The sequence below is a fragment of the Microtus pennsylvanicus genome, chromosome X, assembly GCF_037038515.1.
Source record: "Microtus pennsylvanicus isolate mMicPen1 chromosome X, mMicPen1.hap1, whole genome shotgun sequence".
Taxonomy (NCBI): Eukaryota; Metazoa; Chordata; class Mammalia; order Rodentia; family Cricetidae; genus Microtus; species Microtus pennsylvanicus.
Genome location: NC_134601.1, coordinates 128,001,910 through 128,018,211, shown reverse-complemented (window position 1 = coordinate 128,018,211; position 16,302 = coordinate 128,001,910). Strand labels below are relative to the sequence as shown.

The window sequence follows — 16,302 nt, the reverse complement described above, 5'->3', positions numbered from 1 at the left end:
ATATTAATGTTTTGTTAAGTTTTATTTATACCATTACAAAGTTCCTGAGTTTCTTTTTATGGCACCAAAATTATTCAAATATTTTCTACATAATTTTTATTCAGACACATTCAGGAGGTGGTCAATCTTCAAACACAGCAGAATAAAGAGCTGCAGGAGCTCTATCAACGCCTCCGAGCAACTAAAGATAGCAAAGTGCAATCTTCAGAGATTCCTTCATCACCTGCTTCACCACGTCGGCCAAGATCTTTCAAAAGTAAACTCCGAAGCCGCCCTCAATCTTTGACACATTCAGACAATGTCATTGTTGTAAAAGGTAAACCAATCATAAACATAATCATTTTAGTTGTTGTAAAAGATAAACCAATCATAAGCATAATTGGGTTTTTTTGGGGTTTTTTTTTTTGTTTTTTGTTTTTGTTTTTGTTTTTTTTTTTTTTTTTTTGGTTTTTCGAGACAGGGTTTCTCTGTGGCTTTGGAGCCTGTCCTGTTTTTTTGGTTTTTTTAAAAGCATAATTGTTTTTAAAAACTAATCAGATCTCGACATAGTGTGTAGCATGCCTGTAGTTGAAGCACTCAGGAGACTGCGGCAAGATGATGATGACTTCAAATCTTGTCTGGTGTGAACAGAAGAACCTGTCTCAAGAAAAATAAAATCTGAACAGCAAAATTAGAAAAACAGTGATAGTACAAGTTGCTTTTTATTAGGCTGAAATAATTTAATATTGTACACATTGATCTAAAATATTCCTTTGTTTTTGGTACTAAATGTTTTTTAGTTAAATAATTAGTATAATTGATGGAATTTGGAGAATAACTAAGTTTTTTATGTTTATATTTGGAAAACAAACAGGTGGAACTTCAGTATCTACTCTAAATAGTTTCCAAAATGCTCCAGTTAGTTAGAAATGCTATTCTTATATTGAGAGTTAGTATAGAAGTTTGTTGATCGTGCAGGTAAACTTTGAAATACTTCCATGTTGATCTGAAGCAAGAGGTCTTTATATATTACTTTTTAAAGACACAGACAGAGAGAGAGACAGAGGGACAGAGAGAGAGAGGTAGAAAGAGAGAGAGAGCACGAGCGAGCGTGGGTAGGCCATAAAAGAGCATCGGATCTCCTGGAGTTAGAGTTACAGGCAGTTGTGAGCCACCTGACATGGGTGCTGGGAACTGAACTCTGGTCTTCTGTAACATCACCAAGCACTCTCAACCACTAAACAATCTCTCGAGAACCTTTATATATTATTATTAAGAATATTAGAAAAATCCATTTATTTTTTATTTTTTAAATTTATTTTTATGCATCAGTATTTGCATACATGTATGTCTGTGTGAGGATGTCAGTATCCCTGGAACTGGAGTTACAGACAGTTGTGAGCTGTCATGTGGGTGCCAGGAGTTGAACCAGGGTCCTCTAGTAGAGTAGCCAGTACTCCTAACTGCTGAGCCATCTTTCCAGGCCCCCAAAAATCCATTTCTTTTTTAAAGATTTATTTATTTATATTTTATGTATATGAATGTTTGCCTGCATATATGTATATGTACCACACTATGTTCCTAGTACCCATGGAGGTCAGAAGACAATGCCAAATATTCTGAAACTGGAGTTAAGGATAATTGTGAACCATCATATGGGTGCTAGGAAGCAAGCTCAGGTCTTCCAAAAGATCAACAAGTGTTCTCAATTGTGAGGCTGTCTCTCCAGCCCCTAAAATGTTATTTCTTTAACTTTGGAAAACTAGTCTATATCTATTTAACAAATAAAGAAATTACTCCTCAGGTTGGACTTCTTTGGTTCCAGATACATAATGAAGGTCAACGTACCACATAACTTGTGCTTCTATTTTTATTGTATACTATTCAGAATAGTGAAGAAGTAGAACTAGCCTAGATGTCCATCAACAGATAAATGGATAAAGAAAATGTGGAGCACCATTCAGTGGAATTTTGTTCAGGTGTAAAGAAAATGAAGTGATGGAAAACTAGTCATGTATGGTAGTATATACCTCTAGCCCCAGCACAGGGAGATTGAAGCAGGAAGTTGGTTGAGTTTGAGGCCACCCTACATTGAGCTATAGGATGCGCCTGATATAAATAGAATTGAAGGGTAGATTAGGATTGAAAACAGCTTTGGAGATTCAGTATCGGAAGTCATAACCTTTAGTCTGATGTTATGGCATTTATAGTTAGACTTCATTTTGTTCCGAAATGCTGTGCTTGTTTACACACTTGTTTTGTTCATTTGTTTAGAGATGAATTCTTTCTATAATTTCCAGCCTTGTCAGGGCTCAAATTATCCCTCTACCTTGGCCTCTGAAGTTGCTAGGACTATAGGAGAGGCACTCTATGATATTCTTTTTCTTATTCTGTGTCATGCTGAAGATTGAACCACAGGACTTGCACACTCGAGGCAAGTGCTCTATCAGTAAGCTTAGCCCCTAGTTTATCCAAATGTTTTTTCCTGTGCCCAAACATGACCTTTATTTGAATTTTGCTTATTATTTCAATTATATAAAGTGGATTTTAGTAGTTTCTACTTGCTGTTAAACTTTTAAAATATATATATATAGTTTGTTTGTTTGTTTGTTTGTTTGTTTGTTTGACACTCTGTGTAGCCCTGGCTATCCTGGAACTCCTGGAACTTGCCCTGTAGACCAGGCTGGCCTTGAACTCAGAGAGACCTGCCTGCCTCTGCCTCCTGAATGCTGGGATTAAAGGCGTGCGCCACCACCGCCTGGCTTCAGTTCTATAAACTGTGTGTCATCTATTTTGGAACTCTGCTGCGTGTGCTTGTGATTCTTTTACCTTTTGATATTAGTATATATTTCTGATATGAATATAAGCAATCAGCTTTCTTTAGTTTACTACTTACATGTTGCACCACTCCATTCTTTTAATGTATTTTTTAAAAATTTTATTTTATTTTTTGTGTGTCTCTATATATGTGCTTGTGTATGTCTGAGTATGTGCCACAGCTTGCATCTGGATGTCAAGACAAGTTATGGGAATTGGCTCTGGAAATCAAGTTGTCAGGTTTGGCAGCAATTGCCTTCACCCACTGAGCCATCTTCCCTGCCCTTTTATACTTTTAATCTGAACAATATTTATTATGAACATCATTATACAGTTAGATCATGTTTTTTATCTACTCTGTCAGCCTTTGTCTTTTATAAAGGGGTTATTTAAACCATTCCAATATAATTTAATTATAAACTAAGAATCATTTCTACTTTTTATTTTGCTATTTGTTTTTCATATCTAATGACCTTTTTGTTCTTCTTTGATTCCTGCTTGCCTTTGTGTTAAACTTGCATTCTTTTGTGTGTATGTGTGTGATGTTTCTTTTTTTTATTTATGTATTTATTATGTATACAGTGTTCTGTCTGCATGCATGCCTGCAGGCCAGAAGAGGGCGCCAGATCTCATCAGGTGGTCGTGAGTCACCACGTGGTTGCTGGGAATTGAACTCAGGACCTTTGGAAGAGCAGCCAGTGCTCTTAACCACTGAGCCATCTCTCCAGCCCCTAAACTTGCATTCTTAAAAGATTGATTTGAGGGAGTGTGTGTGTGCCTTACTCCTCTGAGGTACAGTCCCTCCCTAAGCCTTGGGCTCTTGTTTTCTTAGGTAGGCTGGAAGTTAACAAGCCTCCCTAACATCTAGAATCACAGGTGTTTGGATGGATGACTTGTTAACTTGGGTGCTGGGTTATGAACTCCAGTCTTCATGATTGTGCAGTAAATGCTGAGCCATGTTTCCAAACCCTAAATAGATATGTTTTATAATGTTTAAATCCTTTATTATATGCTTTTAGTTATTTTCCTGTAGTGGCCATGGGGATTGCAATTAGCTTCTTAGTTCAAGAATAACACTATCTTAATTTCAATGGTATATATATTTTCTTCTGTGTATGTGCCTTCCTTTCTTTTTACACATTACATTTTTACATATGATAAGCAAATCAACAAATTTGTGTAATTATTGCTTTTTGTAGTCATCTTTGCAATCAGATGAGAGAATAAGATAGATATAAGCACAAAGTACACTTAAACAGAATATTATATTTACTAATGCAGTTTTTTGTTTCTTCACATATATTTTTACTGCATTGCCAACTTTTTTTCATTATAAAGGACTTCATCTATTTATTTTTACAAGACAACTATGTTAGCAATTCAATTTTTTCCATAGTTTCAATTTATAGGATTTGTTTTACAACGCAGGTTATAGAAAAATGCTTTGGATTCAAAGACTATTAAAAGGACCAATTATAATTCAACTTATAGTTGCTTTTCTCTTTGCCTCAAAACATAACATAAAAAACATGTTCATGTTTTGCTTGGGCAATCAAAAGGAAATATTTTAGATTTCTAATTTATGTGTATCACTGCTTTGACAGCCTCCAGCTTCTAGAAATAGCTGTAATATTTTGCCTTTTGGCCCAGAATTAAATGCCCTTAATTGTTTATAACAGATAGAAAACAATTATAACCAGAATTCTAAATTAATTAGCTATTTAAAGTTCATCCGTTAGGGGCTGGAGAGATGGCTCAGTGGTTAAGAGCATTGCCTGCTCTTCCAAAGGTCTTGAGTTCAATTCCCAGCAACCACATGGTGGCTCACAACCATCTGTGATGGGGTCTGGTGCCCTCTTCTGGCCTGCAGACATACACACAGACAGAACATTGTATACATAATAAATAAATAAATATTTAAAAAAATAATAAAGTTCACCTGTTATAAAAATAGATAAATCCTTTTCTGCTATGAAGTTGATTTTAAAACTCATGAAATTGACATAAAATATTTTATCCTATAAGTGTCTATAATGAATTAATGAATAATATTATGATGTAAGGATCCTCAAAATATAAAATGAAAAAATCATTTTTTTTGTAAATGATTTCCTATCATCTGGACTCAAAGTTTCAAGGACTTTGGGAAATAATCTAAAACAATAGATTTCATTCTTTAATAAGAACAGAAATCAAAATCATGATATACAGTTATACCACCCACTCTGTAGCTCAGGGAATGTTATGGAAGAGGGGCTGGAAAAAGAAACAAAAGATAGGGTAAAGGGCTATAAAACACTATTCCCTAGACTTTCTACAACCATTGTAATCATTAGCTTACTTTCACTGGGACCACCCAAGACCAGCCCTATGAATAGTCAGTCAAGGAAGAGGTCCTCACGGGCCTATCCTTTACCTCTATTGATGTCCTTTCTAAGAGAGGGCGACTCACCAACCTTTAGTTGTGTACTACCAGCTTCCAAGAGATTGCTCTAAACCTCTGTTCACACAAATATTCTCCATTAATCTTGCTGAGGCACAAAACAAATAGACATAAATGTGAGGTATTTGTAAAATTTTTTGAAATTTTAAATTAAAAAATCTTATATTCAAGAAAGTTCTTACTCTATAAATGGTTGGTTAAATGGAAATTTAAATTATGGGGTATTCAGTCAGCAAGAATAACTAGTTAACAGGGGCTAGAGAAATGGCTCAGCAGTTAAGGGAACTTTCTGCTCTTACAAGGACCCACGTTCAGTTGCCAGCACCCATGTTAGGTGGCTCATGACTGCCTGTAACTCCAACTCCTCAGGCACCTGCACTCATACAGACACACACGTACACATAATTTAAAATAATAAAAATATACCTTGAAAAATAACTAGTCATCAAAATAAGCACTGAAAGTGTGTCTTTTTTAGTGTTTCCACAAATTAACTATGTTCCCATCTTTAATGCCTTTGCACAACAAACATTTTGGTTTTGATTCCACACATCATTAATGAACTCAAGTACATTTATTCACCACTTGAAAGGGGCACAATGAGTAGAGGACAAGTTACTAAGGAAAGAAAAATTACTTAGTCACCAGTGCCTGAGAGGAAATTCATCTTAACTCCCTGTAAGTTTTAAGTTCCTTTTATCCTTAAGCAGGAGGGAAAAGGGAGGTGTGATAGGAATAGATTGATAGCTAAAGATTTCAAAGCTCTTCTCCATTGTTTTGGAATGGAAAGTGAAACATTTAGTGGCTGTTATGCAGAACCACAAGGTCCAGTCCAGAAGAACTTTTTTGTCTTTGAAATTCTTAGTTACTCTTACCTTAGTGTCTTCAACCTTGAAAGGGCAGGGGAGCTATTGGGTTTTTTTTTTTTCAAGGCAAATCAACCTTGTGTACCAGTCTGGCACAGGCACTCCTTAAAGAAGTAACACAAATCTAACCCAAAGGCTAAGGTAAAAAGATGACAGATAAAAATATGAATGCTTCTCAATGTTGATTGTTTTATTTTTCTCAGAATGCAAATGTCCTTTTCAATGTAGAATCATTTTTCCACATGAGAACATATGATACAGAGAAAAGTCAGTATTGTATAATAACTGAGCAGTTATTTGTGCTATCACAGGATGTCCAATTTTTTATTAAGTATTGTTTGGGTAATATGAAATGAATTCATAGTTTGCTCACTAAAAACAATAGCAAAATATGAATATTATTGAACTTTGCAGACCCAAGGGTAAAGTGTGCTTCATGTCCCTACAAAGGAAGTTAGGCAGCTATTAATCTGTATAGTCCATATATCTAAGGTATCATCTGTAGAGGAACTAGTAATATTTGGTCAACTGTGACCTTTAAAAATACTTCAACTAATACCAAATATGCTAAAGGGTTTATTTCAGTTTTGCCTTGATTATAGCATTAGGTTTCTGAAATAAGAAAGGGTAAAGTAAAAACAGAGATTTCATAGTTTTGTCTTTAGAACTTAATAGCATTTACTTTTGTATTCATTTTTTATTTCATACATGGAACCAACTTTATAACCCTTTGAAATCTTAAAACTGATTTAGTTGGTCCTCCAAAAATGTCATACAGTTTGATCGTCTTTAACTCTACTACATACACATACTTTAAAAAAAAGATTTATTTATTAAGTATACAGTGTTCTGCCTGCATGCATGCCTTCAGGCCAGAAGAAGGCACCATTACAGATGGTTGTGAGCTACCACATGGTTGCTGGGGTAATTGAACACAGAACATTTGGAAAAGTAGGCAGTGCTCTTAACTGCTGAGCCTTCTCTCCAGCTCCATACCCACAGTTATTATAAGACACTCTTCCTTTTTCTTCATAGGTTAAGATTCACCTTCAGGAAACTGGTACTCACTCCTGTAAATCATCTCTACCTACATGTGTAGCATATTGTCTGCCATTATGAAAATAGGCAATCTCCTTCATTAATTTGCAGTGTAGTGCTGTCTGAGTGGATCCCCTTCCTTTTTGAAAGTACGGTCTTCTTGCTTGATAGTTTTTCAGCATTTTGATTCTATTTCGTTGTCTTCTTGCCATATATTTGCTTGTTTGCTTTTATTTCTTAATTTTGTGTGTATGCCTGCAGGCCAGAAGAGGGCACCAGACCTCATTACAGATGGTTGTGAGCCACCATGTGGTTGCTGGGAATTGAACTCAGGACCTTTGGGAGAGCAGACAATGCTCTTAACCTCTGAGCCATCTCTCCAGCCCCCTTAATTTTGATTTGTAAATTTATTTTTATTTTATGTATATGAATGAGTGTTTTGTCTGCACGTATGTTTGTGTATCACATGCCTGCCTGGTGCCTGTGGAGGCCAGAAGAAGGCACAAAATTCCCTGAAACTGGAGTTAGAGACACTGTGAGTCATCATGTAGGTGTTTCTAATCAAATCCAGGGCCGGTGCTGTTCACCACTGAACCATCTCTTGGGTCAGGAAATGGCTCAGCAGGCAAAGTAACTTGCCCCTAAGCCGATAACCAGAGTTTGATCCTTGGAATCCACATAGTAGAAGCAGATAAGTCACTTTTGCAAATTGTCCTGTGACCTACACACACACATACACAACACATATACAACACACAGACACACACACACTTACATGTTTAAAAATAGGAATGTTATCTAATTATCAGTTGCAATTCCTTTACCTAGTTTTTCCTGTTTTGTTTTGTTTTTTTTCTTGTAGATGCTCTATGTGTGGAGAGTAATACAGCGTCACGCCAACAATCTTCAGCCAGTAAAAAGGGGATGTTCACAGATGATTTACACAAGTTGGTGGATGATTGGACAAAGGAAACAGTAGGAAATTTTCCTAGTAAGCCAAGTTTAAACCAACTCAAACAGAACCAACAAAAATTAGAGACAGAAAACTGGAACAAAGTATATGAAGTAAGTCTCTTATCCTCTGTCCTCTTTATAAAAATTAAAAGCTATAAAAATTGATTTTGGCCCATGATTAGTGCTCTAAAATGGTATGGAATATGATATTGAGACTTTGATCCTTATCTAGGTTTATTGTGTCTTTGGGCAAATTATCTTTTAGACCACGAGTTACCAAATTTTTATGAAGAAATCAATTAGTAAACATTTTAGACTTTCCAAGCCACAGGGTTCCAAGAATCAACTTGATTGTAATGCAAAAGCAGTCTAAGAAAATATGTAAACAAATGGTCGTGCCTCTGTTCTATTACCTCTTAATTTATGGAATGTTCCTTCCTTGAAGCCCCTCCCATTCATAGGAGTTCTTATTTTTCCTTAACAAATCAGTTTACTGTGCTTAGAAAACAAGCAAACATGACATAAAAAGAGGTGGTGGGCCAAAATTTGCTGGCTCTAGTTTTGCACTATTCTCTCTCTAAAATTGCAAAATATTCAGAATGAATTCATCTGGAGAGAGGTACAAGAATTAAGTATTGAGATGTTCTATGCTACACATCAATGTTCTTTAAACCCAATAAGATATCTGAACTCTCTTTGTTTAATTCATAAAATTAATTTTAAGGCCATAGAAGGTGAAATATTATAAGATCTATTGAGTTTATAGAAAAGATGCCAGTTATTACACATGACCATAGAAGATAAGATGTACATATAAGTGATATGTGGGAGTTCTGTGTGTGTTCTAGAGTGGGAAGAAGATAGATTATCAAACAGTTATAGAATAATATGATTTAGACAAACATGTTAGGCATATGTTGATGAATATATAAGTATGAAAAAGCTGGGTTTGTGATACATGCATAACTCCCAGCCCTGGGAGGCAGAGTCAGGTGAGTTGTTGGGGATTGTTAGCTAGCCAGCCTTGCCTACTTAGTGAGCTTCAGGCCTATGAGAGAGTCTTTCTCAGAAAACAAGTTATCCTGAGGAACTACACCCAAAATGGACCTCTTGCCTCCATATGCACATACGCCTACATGCATGTACACACACAAAAATAAAAGTAAATGTATAAGCATATAACAGAAGGGCTAGAGAGATGATTCAGTGGTTAATAACACTGGCTGCTCTTTCAGAAAACAGATTTGATTCCCCATACCCACATGGCTGCTCACTTGTCTGTTAACTCCAGTTCCAGGGCATCCAATGCCCTCTTCTTCCACCTATAAATATGCAAACAAAAAACCCATGCACACAAAATAAAATAAAAATAGGGCTGGAGAGATGGCTCAGTGGTTAAGAGCATTGCCTGCTCTTCCAAAGGTTCCCAGCAACCACATGGTGGCTCACAACCATCTGTAATGGGATCTGGTGCCCTCTTCTGGCCTGCAGCCATACACACAGACAGAATATTGTATAGATAGATAGATAGATAGATAGATAGATAGATAGATAGATAGATAGATAGATAGATAAAATATCCCTTTAAAAAATAACAGAAGTGTCAGGTTTCAAGATAGTTAGAAGGGAACAAGAAAGAGAGTTTTATTGAACATCTGCTGTATGTCAGGTCCCCTTGTTACACTAACTGTATTCCTCTGTGTCCAGAGAATCATGTAGGTAAGATGGGCTATTTTCATTCATGCCTGCAGTGTGAAAGCACATTAATGGATGGAAAAAAATGAAGTAAAAAGCAAAAGAATAGTACTATCATACGTAAAGTAGGGACTAAAGTGTGAACAGGGAGTGAATATGGGCCTTAGAGTTATTTGAAACAGTGTTGAAGTCCCTGTGTCACTGTTAACTTGTTTGATGGTTTTGGACTACTTAGCAATTTTAGTTTCTGTTTCCTCATCTGAAAATGCTTATACTGCAAGACAGGGCAGTTAAAAATGAGCTGAGGTAAAGAATGTTACCACTGCATAACTCATAGAAAGGTGCTCCACTCAGTATAATAGTGGAAGTAGTGAGCCTTAAAAAAATAGGACTATAGACTGATAAACAATATGCCAAATGAACTGATTTTTTTATGTTTGTTTTTGTTTTTTGTTAGAGTACTCCGTCTACTATGGGCTACACATCAACATGGATATCTTCTCTCTCCCAAATTCGTGGCGCTGTCCCAACTTCCTTACCACAAGGACTCCCACTCCCTTCATTTCCTGGGCCATTATCATCATATGGAATGCCCCATGTTTGTCAGTATAATGCTGTAGGGGCCACGGGGTATCCAGTACAGTGGGTAGGAATTTCAGGAACAGCACAGCAGTCTGTAGTGGTTCCTGCCCAATCTGGGGGACTCTTCCAGCCCGGGATGAATTTGCAGGCATTTCCAGCTTCACCAATGCAGAATCCGGCATCAATCCCTCCTGGTCCTAAGTGAATCCAAATAGATGCTGAAACAAGGGGAGAGGACTTTCATCAAACACCTGTGATACTAAACTTTCTTCTTGAGTTCTGCCATATTTTCTCTCATTTGAGCCCACTTTCAACTGTGTTTTTTGTTATTCCAATGTGATATTTGGTAGAGCTCATCATTCTGTAGTAATGTGCGCTTTGCACATAGAATACTGCACACAGAAATGTTTTTCACTTCAAATCCTATCCTCTTTGATACTTGATTTTTAAAAAATACTGTTCAGAATGCTTTAATAAGCTCGGTTCGAGTGTTACCATTTCCAGGACACTTTCATGTGTTGCTGAGAAGCTCTCACCCCACTTTTTTATGCTGCTACCAGCAGTTGTATAATACTTTTCTTTAACGTGTGTAAAAACTGTGTAGATTGGTTCTCCCCAAATGTGGATGAGCTAAGACTCTCCAATCGCCAGTCTTGTGGGATTTGTCACAACTGTCTTGGGTTTACTTTTCACAGAAGGCAGTAAGTAACTGGCTGCAGGAAATGTTTTGATGTATAACTTTAGTATACTTTTGTCAAGCAGTACAGAACATGAGTGTTTTTAATGTGATTTTCTTCCCGTCATCACAGCAGTAGGAGTGAGGGGTTGTTTTAGGTGAGGCGGAGGGAAAGAAAAAAACAGAACTGTAACAGTTCCTTGAACCTACAGCTACTAGAGCTGCTTTTGGGTTCCAGTAATAACCCAAAGCAGCCATTTTTTCTCATGTGCACACTGCTTTGGTTTTGAGCATCTGAGAGGCACTGACTTGGCTTGCATTCTTTTGCTAGGTATTGCAGCTGATGTGAATCTCATTTGGGGTAATCCTTGTAATCCTAAACAAGGAGATTCAGGTTAACACTTCTGTCAATCCATTCTTCTAAAGTGAAATGTACTTGACACATTAGGGTTTGTAGCTTTTGAGACTTTTACATAAAACACTGGCTTTACAGGGTTCTAAGAAATGTAGGACACACACCATCCTGCAGTGAAATAGTACACCCTAGGATGATATTATTTAAATTGCCTTTAACCTCTTTTGATGACAGTTTTTTGGTTGTTATAATTTCTTACTAGTATCTATAGTCTTAGACCATTTTAGATGTTAGATGTGTTTGTCAGCCTCTTGAAAATTTGAGAGAATTCACTGTCAAGTTGCACTTTACTGGGTTTTATCCAGTTTTAGGAGGAAAGGAGGCAGTGTCAAAATGTATGCCTTTGGTTTTTAGGAAGGTTAACTTCAGTAATCTTAAAGGCTAGTCACAGGGTTACCTAATAGTCTGTGAAACCCAAATAGAATTTTTACATGCTATATTATCAGCTACTAAGTACACATGTTCAAGTGACTTAACATTCACTGAAGCTTTGAAAGTCGTTTCTAATACGTTTTTCTATTTAAGAATTCTCTTGGTAACCATTCCAAATTGTGTTCAGTGTTTCTGTTAACAGATTTTCCTCCATGTTCCTCTAAAAAAAACTTACCCCCATGGGCTTGCCGGAAAGCTAGAAGAACTTTTCTTTTTATTTCATACAGTACACTTTGTGGGTACACTTTTTAAGAAGTTGTCTTCTATTACTCACCTAAAGGTCACACCCACCATCACATTTTTGTCACTGGTACTGGGGGCATTCTGTGGATTGCTATTGGGAAGAGCCACAGTTCTTTTCCTAATACATCCTGTTTTGGATGAGTTCGGATTATATGCCCTGATTCCTGAAATTCCTTCTATAGTATTGCTTTGCAAGTTGAAGTGATTTTTAGGATGTTAATGTAGTGCAGTTGCTTGCATTGCAATGTTTTCCATGTGTACAAAAAACTATGCTCCTAAAACCCATAGTTCCTTAAAACTGTGTTTCATTATAAGTTGGTTTCGTATAATTATATTGAAATAAACAACCTATAAGGTGAAATACTACAGGTTTTAAGATGGGATCTTCTCTAGTTGCAATCATTTTAAACCATGTGCCCCAGAATGAAAAAAATCTCCACGGGTTACATGTACAATCCCATTTACTAGTGGCTGCTCTACATAGTATGTTCTGTGTTTTGTTAAACATCTCAGTTTTACATATAATTCATCATTATTGTTTGCCTGCAGATGTTTGCAGTGCCTTGTAATATTTAGAATCTTTTCAGGTTTTGCTGGAAAGAAAAGTCATCTTCTAAAGTTTGAAGATGGGGAATAGTGTACTGCTGTCTCCATGCTGACTGCAGTATCTGGGTTAACATATATGTTACATATACATTATGTATATGTGATGTGTAGAAGTTAAAGCGTACCGAAAAAGGGAGTGTGCAGAAATGAAGAAAACAATGTTATTCACTTTGCTGTGGGGTTTTCTTTACATTTTATTTTTTGTTTGATTCAGATTATAGTCACTTTGATTGTAAATATTGGTTAGTTTTCTAGAGGGAGATTTGTATTATTTCTTAATTTTGCTTAGTTAGAATAGTGCTGTTTCCGTCCTTGCCTGAAGTACTTTTTCTCTCCCATAAATAATGAATCAGATGATTCTCAGAAGTTCTCTTTAACGAAGAGCCTAGTACATATAACATGCCTTCTGTTCATTTCTAGAAAGCACGCAAACCTTTTCATTTTCTTTCTTGTAATCAGCGTAAAGGTTGTGCTTAACCACTGTCTTGTGAAGTTTTCTTGGGAGATAGTCTGTATGTCCAGCCGCTCTGTTTACTTCTCCAAGTGCACATCTGATGAGCAGCATTGTGTCTTCATGTATGGCAACATAAGCACTCCACCATGAAGCTCTGCTGTTGTGTCTGTGAAGTTGGGTGTAACATCCTAAGACTATGAAACCATTACTGGTGTATTCAGTGCAGGTAAACCCTTCATATACCTGGAGCAGTCTTGAATCTAAAGTAATTTGCTGTAAGTTAACAAATAATCCTGCAGTTTTTCATCTCTTCCTTGCTTCATATCAAGCATATGTTCTAATAGTTTGACAGGAAAACTTAACTGTGAAAGTTTAAAAGGCACTTCCGCTGTGATTTTTGGGTTGAGTGTAGAGTGTTTTTCTAAAGTTATAATGGAATGTTTGTCATCTGAAGACCCCAGATTTAATTGCAGTCCAGTTACTTTTGTTTATCTACCTCGTTTTTCAGTACTGTTTTAGGTGCACAAGTAAATGTTGCCTGTGAAACTTGCTCTTTTGCTTTGATTCTTTATGTTGTTTAGATGCTCAATCTGGCTTGCCTTTTCGTCCTAGCACTCACCATGCATGTGAGATGAGAGGAGCCATCATTCTGCCACCAGTCTGCGTTTAAGTGATGAGAGCCATATACCTAAGTGTTATAAAGTTAGGGGATTTGGGGATGGAAAGCAAAGAGAGAAATCAAATTGGTGGCAATATAAGACTTAGTGGTGGGAGTTAGTTTTCAAATAAACAAATGTTTCAAATGTATTGAAGTGAGATAGTCCCAGTGCCTGAGAATGCTTTCTCATCTCAGTTTCTAAAGGGCTATGGGTTGAAATTGCTTTAACTACTACAGTGAAATACTTGACCTCCTAGACCCATCTTCAAAATATTGCCTGGTATTTACAGTGATGGTTTGTTATCTTGAAATGGCAGAATGCATTTCATAGTTGGTAGTAAGGGTTTAGATAGTTGTTTATCTAATCCCTGTAGTTTATGGAGTTGACTCTCTTTGCTGTATTTCCTAAGCATTAAAAATAATACATTCCCTTTTCCTCCTTTTAAAAGAACCCAGCAAATGTTTGTAACTGGATATTTCCTGTTTCACATGTTTACCATGTAACAGTACATTTTTAATACTAGTAAATGCTGTATTTCAGTCATCATTTCTAAGTACATTTCTGAGGTATATTTGCCATCAATTCAGTTACCTCATGTTCTGTTTGATTAAGAAAAATCTGAGCCTTCTGAGGTGGTATGCAAGCCATTTTCTAGAATAGAATGTTTGGTTGGTTTTTTTATCGGTAGTTTACCAGGGACTTATTTTGCCTCCCTTTCTTTAGAAGATGTAATAGAAAGGTTTGTATGTATAGAAAAGGCTTTTGATTTGGTAACTATAATTCTAGGGTTAAATTTTTAAAATCTAATCCAGATTACAAAATGAAAACACTCAAACATAGTAAAAAATTCTTCTAAGTAAAATTAGTATGCGGTTTATATGGAGCCGTATTCTCAGGCCACCCTGGAAATAGTCTTTTTGTGTGTATGAAGGATAAATTCAAACATTGATCCAGGGACCTTGATGACTAATGTAAATGGGCCCAAAGTAGTAACCAGGTTAAAGTTCTTTTCTACTAAGATGGTTGAAAGAGTGTACACATCGACAGCTCAGATTCTGGAAGGTTTTCTCTGAAGTATAACAATGCAGACTGTTACAAAGCAGAAGTCAGGCAAGAGGGCGAGGGAAGGACTAAGCTCTGAAGGGACAATGCTCTAAAATGTGCACTAGTCACCCTTCTAGCTTTTTTACATTGTATTTTTTTTGATATAATTTCAGATTTAAGATTGAGATTTGTAGCCCAGACCCCTCAGCAGATACAGTGGATATAGTGATTGATGAGAAAGTGCAGCTGAAGGTCTGTCATGCTCAGTTACTTAAAGCTGTAATTTGTTTAATACAAATAGTAAGCATGTAGACCTAATGCAGCATGGGAGCCACTCAGGAAGTTTATGCAATTAAACTTTCATGCATATTTACCGTGAAGTATGTAGAATTTCAGCCAATTCTCAATACTTAACATTTAGTTATATATGTGAACTCTCCTTTCTTGATTTGGGAATGTAGCATTATATAGAATGCTGTTCAGTTTAATTTTAGCCCTTTTTAACATTACCTTTTCTTCTTTTCCTTTTTTTTTTGGGGGGGGGGGTAAGCCAAGTGATCTACCCTTCAGCAGTTGTCTGGTTTTGATTCTTTGAAACTGTGATTTTTATTTTAATTTTTACCCAACTCTTGTTAAATATTTTGTTTCCTGGAATTTTGTTTTGAAACAAAAATAAAGGCTGTGTCACCTTATTAAAATTCTGTCAGCTACTGCAGTCATCTGGCTTAAATTGGTTCTTTATCAAATATAATTTAGCAGATTTATGAAATTTTAGTCTTACAGGGCTTTGGGGTGGGGGAAACCATGTGGTACCTGTTGATTTACATGCAATGCTAATGCTTTTTTAGTGGGCCTCCCTTCTCCACATTTGCAAATGAACAAAAGTTGTAACCTTCTGTATTAGCTAGGGTTTCTTTTTTTAAAAAAAATTAAAAACCTTCTTTATTTTACATACCAATCCCAGTTCTCCCTCCCTCCCCTCCTCCTACTCTCCCCATCCTCTGCCCACTCCACCCCCATCCACTCCTCAGAGGGTAAGGCCTCCCCTGGGTAGTCAACAAAGTCTGTCACATAACCACATAGAGGCAGGATCCAGACACTTCCCCCTGTATCTAGGCTGAGCAATGTGTCCCTCCATAGGGGAATGTGCTCCAAAAAGCCAGGTTATGCACTAGGGATAAATCCTGATCCCACTGCTAGTGGCCCCACAAACTGCCCAAGCCATGCAAGTGGATGGAACTAGAAAAAAAATCCTGAGTGAGGTAACCCAGACCCAGATAGACAAACATGGTGTGTACTCACTCATAAGTGGGCATTAGATTAAAGCAAAGGATAACCAGCCCATGATCCCAGAGAAGCTGGGAAACAAGGAGAACCCTAAGAGAGGCATACATGAATC

At 36.7% G+C, this 16,302-nt stretch overlaps 1 protein-coding gene across 1 annotated transcript in view; it reads left to right on the top strand.

The window, feature by feature from the left end:
* Wnk3 (WNK lysine deficient protein kinase 3) overlaps nt 1–15,620 on the top strand; it is a 130,338-nt gene extending 114,718 nt beyond the window's left edge. The window contains exons 21-23 of the mRNA XM_075957597.1: nt 105–316; nt 8,006–8,208; nt 10,250–15,620. Coding sequence (XP_075813712.1) covers nt 105–316; nt 8,006–8,208; nt 10,250–10,579 — 745 coding nt within the window. The 3' untranslated portion in view covers nt 10,580–15,620. The remainder of the gene's footprint in view (nt 1–104; nt 317–8,005; nt 8,209–10,249) is intronic.
* The last annotated feature ends 682 nt before the right edge of the window (nt 15,621–16,302 follow it).